At 39.1% G+C, this 13,869-nt stretch overlaps 1 protein-coding gene across 14 annotated transcripts in view; it reads left to right on the forward strand.

Annotated features, from left to right (window-relative positions):
* Positions 1–13,869, forward strand: part of FHOD3 (formin homology 2 domain containing 3) — a 374,713-nt gene that overhangs the window by 283,394 nt on the left and 77,450 nt on the right. For 12 of the 14 annotated variants that reach the window (XM_063163493.1, XM_063163547.1, XM_063163530.1 and 9 more), the window contains 2 exons: positions 9,636–9,770; positions 12,994–13,044. In XM_063163493.1, the coding sequence (XP_063019563.1) occupies positions 9,636–9,770; positions 12,994–13,044 (186 nt within the window). The remainder of the gene's footprint in view (positions 1–9,635; positions 9,771–12,993; positions 13,045–13,869) is intronic. The other 2 variants (XM_063163512.1, XM_063163602.1) reach the window with 1 other exon arrangement.

Genomic DNA, 13,869 nt, shown 5'->3' on the forward strand with positions numbered 1-13,869 from the left:
TGATTTTAAGAAGGAAAGGTAAAAGCTTTTGATTAATTTAATTCAATAATATGATACAATAATGTAAATAATATCCAATTAGGTCAGATAAGGTTTAGATTGTTTGTTTCCAAATTGGCCTGTAATTCATAAAAAGTGCATCTTCCATCCTGTTTTCTGAACTTAAGTTTTTTTACAGGACTCTTGTTCTGTATTCCAGTTAATTTTTGCTAATGACTCTTTGGCATATTTCTGTAAATGTATGTGTGTTTGTGTATCTATTTATGTTTGAACCTTCCTAATGCCTCACATCCTCTCCAGACTGCTACTCAGAATGGTTCAAGTTAGGTTCTTCCAGCATACATGTATTTGGAGCCATGAGGTATTGATTTAATCCTTTTTTTCGAGTGAGTGATTAGATTAAGTTTCTCTTTGGAGAAGGGCATTGTTTTTCATTTGCTCATCTTCCTGGAGTACCTTGCCTCGATTTGTCTTTCCTGATCTCAATTAAATTATTGCCAAGTGCAACCACAATAAAAACATCTACACCAGCATATTCACCCCTGTTTACCTCAGCAAAATTGATGCAAGATAAGCAAGAGTTAAAAGTATCCCGCTGGTTTGGAAGTTTAAGGTTTTCAAGCTCCTGCTCTTGTAAGCTTCTGATTGCTACTGTGGCAAAGAAACCCCAAAGTGGTCAAACGCTGACATGGCTAAAGATGGTTGGGCTTGTCCTGCAAGAGGCTGATGGTGCTGGCCCTGCTCCAGTGAGGAAAGCCAGCTTTCATTTCGGCATCTGCATAAGTGCCTTGCTGGTTTGGAGCCAAAATGCCTTGGCCCCACAGGATGAATCTGTAAAATTTGCAGATTCATGGAGAGTCAGGCCAGAGGGGAGCTCTGCAATCATCTGTTGTGACCTATAATGGGTCTCACAGAAGCTAAATGAAAGACCCCTGTACTCTCATGTGTTTTCAAGTGGCAGCACATGATTTCTCCTGAAAATATTCCAATATTTCTTATCACTGCTAGGAAAATATTTTATATTTTGAAGCCAGTTTTTCTAGCAGCATCTTCCAGCCAACGCACCTCATCTTTCTTTTTTCTCTGAAACTCTAAAGAGCTCTACCTTCAACTACCAGCTGCCTCTTACATGTTGTAAGTGACTGAACACAGTGCTCAGCATTGCATCTCTGTCTTTGCTTCATGTTATGTTTGCTGCTTTCCACATGATAAAAATCTCTGTATTCTTGTTTAAATTTGCAGCTTGCTGTTCATGGTAGTTCATGAGCTCACAAGGGTTCCTGCATTTTTATATCCGAGTGATGTTATAGCCTGATGCTTCCTCTATATGAGTCTCTAAGAAGCGTGAAAAATGTGTGTACAACACGGCTGTGTGCTGTCTGCAGGACAGATGCAATTATTTCTTTAAAGATAATTAAGTTTACAGTTTCAGATGCCATTTTGTATTCTCTTGTTCTTTTGAGAGTGCTGCAACTGCAGATGTATACTTGTGCAAGCTCTAAAGTACTGACTGCTTTGAAGAAGGGCAGAAGCCTTCCTTAATTTCATTGTCCTGAAAGATATGCACTGAAGAAGTGCCCATGTAGAGACTGATGCATGGAATTTGCTTATTGGAGAGTAAGCTGTGTAGTGTATGACGCAATGCTTGGCACTAATTAGTAAATGGAAAGTATTGTGGAGGTTTTCACAGTTTTCTATGAATGGTGTTTGCCCTAGATTATGTAAACACTATTTCCTACCTCCTGATGGTAAAAATTTACATGGATTCAAACACCCAAAAAAAGTTAAAAGATGTGAGGGGAGGGGGGAGGAAGACATTTGATAAGAAGCAGATGCGTGTCTATGGTTAGCTCTAAGGTGTGTTTTCTGGTTTCAGCTTATGCTTCAGTTATGCAAAGCCTTCCCAGAAAGATTCCTGTCTTTTATCATGCCGGGAAGAGCTTCAGATGCAAGCCCTGGTACCGTTTATCTGACGTTCGAGAATGAGGAGGAAGGAAGAGGCAGCATTTAGAGCAGTGCCCAGCACAGTGATTCATGGTCCCTTCAGTTGCCCTGACAGGCCTTTCAAACCCTTAGCTGCATATTGCTTACGTAAACAAGAGCCACAACTTAGGTGGAAAGAAGCAGTGTGGTTGACATTTTGACATTCATACTTTTAAAACCCTCTTTGGCTGAGATCAGTAGGGAATCATAAGAGCAGTATAAGTCAATGCAAAAGTAGCTGGATTTTGTTCTTTGAAATCCACATCATCTATATATTTCTGATTGTACAGCAGAAGAAAAGGCTTACTTTACTGTTTCTAAATACAGCTGCATCCTTTTGGCAACTTCTTGCCATGCTGTTGTTCTCTCTCATTTCCCTGGGTCCCCTGTGGAAAGCCATGTTTGTGAAGTGCATATTGCAGCCATGGGAATCCTGCTGAAGGAGGGCAAATTGCAGGGCACTTTCTGTTCAGCCCTTCATTGGGAGAGAAGAAGGAGAGTGTCAGTTGTCTTGTATCTCTCTGCTTGTGAAAGTCACTCCTAATGCATAAGTATAACCCAGTCTGCCTGTTTTCTAATGCCAAAGAGTGCTTTGCTCCATAAATACGCTGCTCCCATTCTCCACAACTTAAATCACGATTAACTCCTTCTCCCCAGTTAATAAAAAAATTTTAAAATCAATCTCATAACCTCATAAATTTTAATAACAAAGGGGAAGAGCGATGCATGACTGAGACACATCAGGAGGAAAAGCATTTTTCTGTCTCTCCAAGCTGACCCCTTGCCCGAGGACAGAAGGTGTTGTAGGACTAGTCTGCATTTCCATGCCTTATGGTCACACCTAGGATATTTCTGTCTAGCCAGACTGCTTTGTCAGACTCGGAATCTAAGACAGTCACTCCAATTGAAACTGCAGCCTGGAATCTGCCACAGGACATCAAACTTGTTACTTGCAAAGCTTCACACCCCCTCATAGTGTCCTTTTGGTGGTGAACTGTTTGCACTGGTGATCATGGCTATCCTTCGAGGAGATCATGAAGGAGTGTAGCTTCTAAGGCAAGAGCTCCTAAATTCAGCACCAGCTTTAATTCATTCCACCACCAGAAAAATATCCTGCTGGTGTGTTTTACATGGTGGGTTTCTTCTGGCATTTGCCAGGAGGTGGTTCCCCCTGGGCTGGACAGTCAAACAGTAGTACAGTCAGCCTAGCTCAGAAAGTCTTCTCAGGGCACTCCTGCCAAAGGAGCAGGAGTTCAGGGTCTCACCTCTATCTGTTAAATCAAATGCCAGAAAGTTCAGCTCGCAAACCTCCTTCTTGAGGCTCTTGGCCAGTCTCTGTGAACTTATTCTCCACCTCTGGCTGGTCCCTCAGAAGTTCTTCCAAATCTGCAAGCCTGGTAAAGGCCTGCTATGGTGTTTGCAGCTTATTCCTGTTTGAAGCATCTCCAGCTTTTCCAGAGCGTTAGAAAATAGGCTTAAGAGATATTAAATATATTTCACATTCTTTAATATGTTTTCCATCTCACTGGCTTTGTGATCTACAGCAGTACATTACCTTGGGCTCCCATGATGCAGGGCCTTGAATATTGAGTGCTCATTTCCATGTTCTTCTATATATTTTAAAGGAAATGTACCTTCAAACATTTATTTCTAAAACAGATCACAGACAGTGAGATTAGCATGCCTAGATTATAGGTGGTTTTTTTTCTCCTCTGACACTTAAACACCATACCTGAAGCATAAGCATAAAGTGCAGCAAAAGTCTACAGATACTCTTCTTTTGAGTTTTATTCCCTTTCCAGGTGCCTGAAATAGTGATTTGCTGGAAATCTGGTCCTTTCTTTTAAATTTCTTTCTTTAAAGCAAATCAAAACAAACAAAAAAAAAACAAACCCAGGTTTCAGTAATTGACAACACCAGGGAGATGCTGCTGGATGAAGCTTCTTGGCAGGTTCCTTTTTTATTTTTGTTAGCCATTTATCACTAATTTGTGCTCTGCAGTTCCCTTCCTCCATCTGTTAAGCACTAAGGTAAAACAAAAGCCTATTAAACACAACCTGCTATACAGCCTGCAAAGCTGCTGCTCTCCCAAGAACTGCTCCTCTTTCCTTGGCTTTCTGTCCTTTCTGTATGTACTTCTGGGCTCTCAGACCAGAGATTTTTCCTTGTGGTAACTGCCAAGCACATCTCTCACCCCGAGTAACATAATGAGGGACAGATAGCTTGGTAGCTGATAATAGTGGCCCAGAGCAAAAGCCTCAACTTTATTGCTGAGATTTTAAGAGGAAAAATGGCCTTAGGAAATACTTGATGATTTACAGTTTGGGAAGCAGTGGTGGCTTGCACTGGCCTAGCTGCTTGTCAAACTACTGTGTAAGCAATATTCTTGATTGCAGCTTTGGAGACTTCATCAGAGGGCATATGTTTAAACAGAAGCATGAACTGGTTGTGGTTTCAGACTGCAGAGTGTTGCTGGCTGAACATGCCATGTGCAGTGCTGATGCTCAGGGCTCACCCACCTTGCCTCGATCTACACCTGGGCTCTGCAAGTCACTTCCAGGCAAGGTGTAACTCAGATGAGGATGAGAAGCTGCAGGTTGGAGAAAGACAGAAGCACAGTGTAAAAGCTGCAGAGGTCAGCTGGAAGAGGAGGGTGTATTTAGAAAGTCCTTGTGCATTGCCCAGGCTTTGTGTGCTGCTCTGTCCTGCTGTAGTTCTAATTTGGGTAGTCCCCTGTACCACTTAAAAGTCTAACATTAATCAGTTCTTCCCTTGGTCATTCTCAAATTTCTTTCTTAAAGTAAGCATTAGTAGTTTTAGCTCTCAATTTTATGTTTATTTTTGAGAGAAGTTTCATAAACATTCCTTAAGTAATGTTTAGTCTGTTTGCAAAGTCTTGTATCAACATGTTTATGAATTTGCCATGTCATGTAGGGAGACATAACACATAGGGAGTTTCTGTAACTGTGAAAAGCAATATGGCTCTTGGCAGCTTTGCCTCCCACTTTGTCTCTTCCTAAGCTGGAAAATGGATTTATTTTTTTGAAGCCAAGAGACTTTAGAGTTACTTAAGGCCGAGTGGGAGCTGCCGACTTTTGTACCCTCGCTGTAGCACTCCCATGGCTGCTGGAACAGGAGCACTTTGCAAAATTAGGTAATTAGTGCTTCCTTATTAAAATTATTAATGACTCTGCCTCATGTTGTATTAAAAACAATCCTGAATATTAACCTTATGACCTAAAGGGATTTCCTCTCGTAAGTCATCTATTTATTTTTAGCTCATAAAAATATACATTTCTATTTTGTATTCTTCCTGTAGATAACCATTTCTATTTAGAAAATTTTAAAAATTCAACCAAACAGAGGGAAAGGCAGCCACAAAATAGTATCTCAGAGCTTACATGAATGAAGAACGTTTGAAGCTTTCAGTAAGACTGAAATATTTTCTTCAGTTTGCAACAAGATTAGGGTAATTCAGGGCACATAATCCCCTTCACAATGTATAGTCTGTGATGGAGTATTTTCAGAAAACTGCAAGAACTTGCAAAAAAGTGTGAGAGATCTTGTGTCTGCATGAATTGGTGTTTATAATAATGATTACTAATTCACTGCTGTGTTAAATGCTGTAGGTCAGACTAGCTGAATTTTTATTCAGAAGAGCTTTGGCCTACAGTCAACCTTTTGGCTTCATATCCTATGCTCTGTCTATGTTTTGCCTTTTTTTCTCCCCCCCCCCTTCACCCCCCATTCTTTCCTTTTCCTATCTCTTCTTCCAGTAAGATAAGTTACTAATGACCTCTTTGGCCCTGTGTCCTGATTCTGTGGTGAGGAGCTCTATTCACAAATCCACAGACCTAGATGCTTTCTGGTTGTGTATTTTCTTTCTGGAATGAGAAAGTAATAACATAGCTTGTTTAGCTTTTACTGGTCTTAACAGCAGGCATAAGAAAGCTTTTCTTAACATTTTTTATATTAACAGTCCATTCTTAATAGCCTTGCATTCTCTACAAGACTAAAAATAGTAGTCAGAGTAAGTATCCTTCTGGATTGTATTTTTGGAGCTGAACAAATGGTTGATATTACCAGCTGGTAACACATGACACCAGCACTAAAATGCTGGCATATATTAGCTGTAACCCCATTTTGCGAATGATCACTCTATTATGCTTTCATTGAGCATTCACATTTCTCTTTACTGTTAAAATCTGTTATCACCTTTGATTCAATGCCAGAAGTTTTTAGCCTTTTTCTTGCTTATCCATTTTTAAAATGCAGCCTGCAGCCATAAGACCTAAAAATTCATGAGGCCTGAAGGCACTGTCACCCTTCAAACACCATCAATGCAACAAAATTACCCAATGGCTAAGCCCAAGCCTTCCCACCAACTGGTTTGGCCAATGATGCTGCCATTTGCAATTTAAGTATGTGCTCACTGAAAGGGAACATTTACTTTAAGTGTTATTGCCAGGGAAATACAGAAATAAAAATCAGATTTTGTCAACAAACTGTAATAGACAAATCCCTTTTCAAATTGTTTAGAATGTGAGAGGAATACCCCTTAATTCTTGTTTTTCCTCTGGCTGCTTTACAGGTTTGTACACCCTGAAAGTAACCTGCTTAGCCCAGGTTTAGTTTATGCTAATGTAGAAAATTGCCAATATAGTTTACTAAATACTAAAACTGTGCATTTACAGTTGCAGTTCACATTAAAAAGAATATCGGTGCACCCAAAGACCAGTTGAGCCACAGCGTTTGATATCTACAGTGAGGCTGTGAGTTGAAGAGGCTTCACAAGGCAGCTGGTCTCAGCATTTGGTGTGAGGTGTGGTCCCCACCGAGGGCAGATGTGTGTGGTTAAGTGGGTGTAACCACTAAGAGAGCACTAACTCAGCTATGGCAGTGCTGTTTCTTTGCCAGCCCTTTTCTAAATGTGACTGAAGACCCAAAACCTTGACTATTTGTGCTTCAAGAAGTCAGTGTCACACAAGGGGTCAGCTGACCATGCTCCTGTCTGTTTAATTATGGCCTCTATGTACAGTACCTTTTGGCAGCTTGGACTGTTAGATGTGACCATTTCATGCAAAAAACTCTTATCGCCTTTGATTCAATGCCAGAAGTTTTTTTAGCCTTTTTCTTGCTTATCCATTTATGATAGGGCTGTGTTTGGGACAAAGGAATTGTATGTGTGTTCACAGCTTGTAATTCAGCTGAAGTACACACTCATAATCAGTGTGTACATAATCAGGGAAATACGGGAATTACAAGTTTTGACAAATTGTTGTTGATTTGATTAGTTTTGAAGAGATGGCCAGCTAACATTTTCAGTTCTTTAGACACTGGCTTTTTTTCTGGACATACAGCTGTGGATCTTCTATTTAGATTGTGATGCTGGTCTTCATACATCTGCACATTTTATCCCAGTGAGCAATGCTAGCCAAACTATGCTAGATCAAACCTCCAAACAAGGTGTGGAGATATTTTACTACCGGGGTTAGTTTAGAATCCCATCTGCAGGACTAAGCTGTGCATCTCCATGTGATTTCCCTGTAATCCCCTGCATAAGAATGTGCATTTATTGTAGGGCCTCAAAGAGCTCGGTCAGAGCTGAAGGCTTCCAACCTGCTAGATGATGTGCAGACTTGCAATCATTCTTTTGGTCTCTCATCATCACCCCATCCTTCTACTTATTTTTCCTTCCGTCTTCTTTTAAGCCATACCTGCCTTTGACGCTAAATGGAGTTTGCAGACTTCGTGGCAGCTGGACAGGATGGGATATCAAGCTGAATACACAAAACAGATAAAAACAAAGACCTGATAGGGACCCTCTTTTGCCATCTCTCCTATTTAATTTCCATATATCTTCACATGGAGGCAGAATTCATTTTTCCCCTTCCAAAAGTAATTTCTGATGTTATATCCAACCATATAGCCATGACTTTTTGTGCTACTACAGGGATGTAGCTCTAGCTTTTGAATTTTAGTACAGTGGTGCTACTGTTTTTGCTAAGAGCTTTCTCTTGAAACATGCACTAAGAGGTCAAAAGTTAAAATCAATTTAAAATATGCTCAAGGGAAAATTCACCACATGTACTTGACTGTCAGGGTTTGAGGATTTTTTTCCCCCTTTTCTTAGTGCTGAAGCATATTAGAGATTTTTATGGTTTTGAGTGTGATCCAGCATTGATACTGTAGCTTTGGAGGAGTGCCAGCAAGGACTCTTACAGAATATCAAGTTTTATACCATCTTATGTAATGTTTATGCGGGTGGGATATGACATATTGAAATTCAATTTATTGAAATTATTGACATTATATTCATGCTGCCCTGCTGCCAGTGGGGCTGAAATGGCTATGTTTTGTGGTGTTCCTGCTTATACAGACATAGACTCTTGGGGAAGATAGGTTTGCATTAATATTTTTATCTTTTTTTGCACCTATGTTCACTAGTGAATTGGTGCCATTATGCTAAATGCCTATATTGTGCAGCCATAGGCAAGTAAATAAATAAGGGAGAGGGTCTGAGTTCTTAAAAATAAGGAAAATTTATTCAGGTTCTCATAACTGGTTAAGGAACCTTCCTCTAGGCAGACAGGGTTTAGTTTCTTTTTACACAAAAGGCAGTATCTATTTCTCTTGTTAATCCTTTCATTGCAAAACTCATGTTACAACAATGCACAGAAACCTCTCTACATGAGTTATGTCCTTTTGATTTTATCAGTCTAATTCAATCAGTGTGCATCTGTATAAAGCTACCCTGTGCAACTGAGATTTTTTCGTGTCTGAGAGACAGAAAGAAAGACATGTTTAACTCTGAGGTCACTCAGTTGCCATGTCAGAGGTTGGTGGTACCAATACCACCATGCTGGGGGAGGGTTGTGTAAGAGGACCCGCTCTCCCAGACAAAGTACTACTTAGAGTAAAGCCAATAAAAAAATCTATGTCAGCACCAAACTATAAGTGAATGTAAAAGTATCTTTATATCTTTGAAAAGTTTTTACTGTAGAGGCCATCATTTCTGTTAGTTTTTAAAAATAGTTTGAGAAGACTCTGCCTTTGTGTTTTACTGATGTATTCTAATATGAGATTCATCTTGCACTTACAGCACATGCAGCCGGGAAATCATGATAATCAAATTTATTAATTTATTAAGGAAAAATATGCCTGATACAAGAGCATTTGGATTCTCTAGGGCTCTTCTGACATCTCTTACTTTTGTTTTTCTGTATAGAGGATTCTCAGGTGTTTGTGACACATCTGTTTTTAACATCATTGCATAACAGTTTTTTTCCTTTAAAATTTCAAAAATCCATTACAGGATTCAGCTTTTCTATTAACAGGATTATAAAGTAAAAAAAGAATAGACAATATTGCAATTGAAACAGACTGAAGAATTCTTACACATACTTTATTTGTGCTTTAGAAATTTGGCTATTTAGGAAGCCTACCCTGATTGTTTTTCTTCAGCTCATTTCAGAATCTATAATCAATTCAGCAAGAAGACGCTTAGCCAATGCCTTGAAAGATCTCTACATAATATTGCCATGTCATTCTGCTGGTTGGGATTATGTTACTTGCTTCATGACTGCTACTCATTTTTTGCCAGTATAATCAATAAAAGTGACACTGAGAAATCTGATCTTCCTTTTCTGCAGGCCAGCTTTGGGTGGTCTCCTTACATCATCTTTTCGGCAGCACCAGGAGTCCTTGGCAGCAGAAAGAGAACGACGGCGTCAGGAGAGAGAAGAAAGGTTGCAAAGGATAGAACGTGAAGAAAGAAACAAATTCAAGTAGGACCCAAATTTGCTCTCAGTCTCTTGCTTTAATGTGTGATAGTTTGATCAATCTTTGACACATTCAACTGCAAAATAATTGAATTGATGAATAGTTTGTCTCTTTAGATATTTTTCTTGATCTACATATCTTAAAAACTGGTAGATTAAACACATCACAAATTTTGGCATTTAATAAAAAGCTATTTTTGTTAAAGGTAGCCAATTACACTGCCTGGGTATGTACAGAGGCTCAATTTTATTAGTTAATATTCTCAAAAAGTTACAACCTCAGTGAGGCATAGGATTTGAAGGTGAAACAGTGGGACAAATGTATCAAAAAGTGAGGAAGGGACAGCACTGAAACATCTTTTTGCTTTTAAGTTACGCAAAGTAGAAATGTCTTTCTGAATGGTAGTGGGTTTTAACTACTTTTTCCTGCATTTTTGAACATGTGTCTTTTCCTCCTGGAATCAACAACTGACAGAAGGTAATGACTGTTCAAACCTTGGCCAAACAAATGGCATGGCTGAATGTGGGACTTCACATTTTCACATCTGAGAAAATGCTGTGTGATGTGGGATCCCAGGGTGTGCTGCCTGGGGCTAGTAAAAGACAAGCCCCCTCAACCTCTTGAGTCCATGCCTAGAAATCCCAGCAGAGACATTAACAAAGACTGCAGTGGGCCAAGGATTGATATGGAATCTGTACCTGAAATTGTTTGCCATCAGTCTGAAGAGTGTACACTAAGAAATCAATTTGTTTCCTCATAGACAAGAGTGAAAAGCAAGCCTATTTTTAGTATTTAGAAGACATAATGTAATAACTTAAAGAAGAGTAATATAAACATTTTGTAGCTTTAGAATTGGTAGTTACAGAAAAGATGGCACAGGGTTTCATGTTAGCTTGTTTATTAGTATGCAGGATTGTTTTCACTGTAATCATCCCTTTAGTAAAAAGTGGAAACAGGCTGTGATTCTGTGAATTTGGAAAGAGGAATAGCTTAGGAGTGGTTGATTGATATTCTCCTGGCTCCAGAAGATAGCTAGTTTAGAAGGAAATGAGAGGCAGAGGGAAGGTGGAAGAGCACCATAATAGGATCTTTGGCAGCCAGCAGCTGCCCAAGTCCTCCTGAAACAGAAACAATAAGGTTGCAGTCTTCCAGCCTCTTCCAAAAACTCTCCCTCTAAGTGGTATCATCAGGCTGCCATGGACTGCCAACATGATCTTTCAGAAAGGAAACTCCCAGACCAAAAAAGCCAACAGGGCATTTGGCAGATCGACCTGTTTGAATAACAGATCTGCACATTTCAGTAGAGGTCGGCTACGCTGGTTGTTCTGTCACTGAAAGAGGTTTCTTAAAATCAGAAAAATAAAGTATACATTTTCATCCCTTCATTTCAGAAGGGATGAAACTGATTAACTAAATCTCATAATTATGCTACATATTTAAAATTATTTTTCAATGCTCAGTGTTTTCATCTTTTGGATTTGAGTTTTGTGATCACCCAAAAGTTATAACTTTTGTTTGAGCAGAGGGTCTCCAAAGCCACCAGACTTCACAAACAGACAGCATCCCACAGTTGATTAAACAGTCTGGCAGGAGGAAGACAAAGTCACAGCAAGCAGTCATGAACAGTTTCATAAGAGTTCCTGGGATTTCATTATCATATCATCAGTCTGGCTAGAAACCCAGTCTCTGAAGATGTATTTTTGATTAAAAATAGCACTTGCAATTCAGTCTTTAAACTCGTGAGCCGTACTGGATTTACCATCATGACTCATTTGTTATCTCATTCTTTCCAACTCTGCCTCAAGAACATTGCACTAGGTTCTGGCACCATTATTGACAAATTGAGGATAATTTAAAGGAAAGCATCACTAGTTGTGAAAGAGCTGGAGGATAGGAGAGCTGGAGGATTAGGAGAGGAGCTACAAAGCTTCATAAACTATTGCTCACTAAAGGAATGCTTTGCAGAATGAACATTTTTCTCAGTAGAAGGACAACTTTACCCATTGTATATGTAGAACAATATGTCCTAAAATAAAGTGGTTATTTTTCAGCTGTAGGGAAGAGTGAAAGTTGTCAGAATGGAAAGAGTATTGTTAAAGTTTGCCTGCTGAAGATTTCCTGGAATACTTTTTAAATATTGTGAAAGTATAATCAGTTCAGAATTCAAAGCCTATGGAGATGGCCTGAAATAGTAATGTGTGTTCCCTGTTAAAGGACTTTTGAAGAGCACTTGCACCCAGATTTTTGATAGCTATTGGTATAATAGATGATAAGTAATTCATTTAATGACACAATATAAAGGGAAAAAAAGGAGTTATTAATAAAGCAAGTAGTTCTGAAAATATTCCAGTACTCACAGCTTACACTGTGAATGACTCTAGTAAATAAGGTGAAAATCACATCAGTTTTGTCTACCAGATTCAACCAAGTATTAAAAATATATTGTAAGAAACCATCTTGCTGTGATAGTGAGACAGGGTGGACATTTGCTGGGTTCTGCTGTGCTCCAAGTTGAATTTGCATCCATGTTTGTGGATGTGGCAGGCCTGTCTGAAATCATAGCACTCAAGCATCCAGCACAAAAATTAAATATATGGGTTACTTGAGGAGCTGTGGGAGTGGCAGTTGACATGAAAGGAGTTTTGTGTCTAAAACTCCATGTGAAAAATGAGGAAGTGAAAGGTTGTTATCTGTCCAATGATGCTGCACACACCCTCTTGGAATGCAGAATTGTCCTTCTTAGTAAAGCCATTCCCCTGTCCTGTTTCTGGCTGTGGCAACTAAAATTCACTAAGGAAAGATTCTTTAGAAAGAAGGCCAATAGGTTTGCTCACTGCCTCAGTCACTGTCTTGGGGCATTCTAAGAAGGAGTCAATGAGGGATGGTTTAAAGGCACTCATGTGCCTGCTCCCTATGGATAAGGGCAGTTCATTGAATCTCATTTCAGATACCAGATTTCAAAGCATGCTTCAAGTTTTTCACTTTTTGCAAGTTTTTTAGAATTACTTTGAATGACCTTCCAAACTACATATTTGGTGGTGTATGTATGGATAAGTGTACAGTTTTCAGCAATTTTTGCAAAAAAAAAGCAGTATTTTTAACAACAGCCTTCATTGTCTCCAATCAGTTTGTGTGTACCACTCTTGGTTTCTCCTACTGTACTTATATTTCTATTACTTCCCTTTTTCTTCTGGTTTCTGCTGCAATTTACTGTAATTCTCTTTCTAGCCGGGATTATTTAGACAAAAGAGAAGAACTAAGACAAGCAAGAGAAGAGAGGTTTGTATGTCATGCATCCATCTTTCCCTATCCTTCCCTCTGGTTGTTTGTACTTCCTGTCTTCTTTGCTGTGGAGCTGTCAGATGTTTACATTTTTAACTCTGCTTGCACAAAACACTTTTATTCCAAAAGACTTCTATAAGAAAGAAGTTGTTAAAGAGCAGAATGAAGTCCAGCTGTAAGTACAGCAATAAATGAAGAGCAATGAGACTGCTTAAGAATGATTGATGATCCTTTATCTGTTTGTGTGGGAAATAAGCTTACCCCATTTGCCTCAGAAATTTGCCCAAATTTAATAGAGTTATAAATTGAATAAGCCTGTTTTTTTCACCCAGTGGGTCCCAAGCTTTCTGGAGGGTCAGAAAAGGCAAGTGAAGATAGAGGAAATTGGGGTCACAAGCATTGCAAAACTGCAGTAACAGGCTGATGGAAATGGTTCTGACCCACTCTTGGCATATTTTTATCTTTGAGCCAAGTTTTCTTTGCTGATCTCTTTAAACATCAGCAAGTAAATTACAAAGCTTAGCAGTGTTTATCACTGGGGCATTGTTTTAGTTTTATTTAAATTGCATATTTGAATGGACAGAGGGTTTGGGTTTTATTTTTCCTTTTTTTTTTTTTTTTAAATTCAATGAACAAATTTAGAAACTCTGGGCTAGGCTGGGAGGTATGTGCTTATAAAAGCATATTTTTCAAGGAATGCTCAACTAAGGACTTTTGTCTTTCAGTAGCTTCATCTCTACCCCTGCTAGGAATTGCATCCTGGAGGGAGTGCTTGTTTTTACCTGGAAAATATGCAAGTTACTGTACAAATAGATGAAAAAT

The sequence above is a fragment of the Melospiza melodia genome, chromosome 1 (genome assembly GCF_035770615.1).
Source record: "Melospiza melodia melodia isolate bMelMel2 chromosome 1, bMelMel2.pri, whole genome shotgun sequence".
NCBI lineage: Eukaryota > Metazoa > Chordata > Aves > Passeriformes > Passerellidae > Melospiza > Melospiza melodia.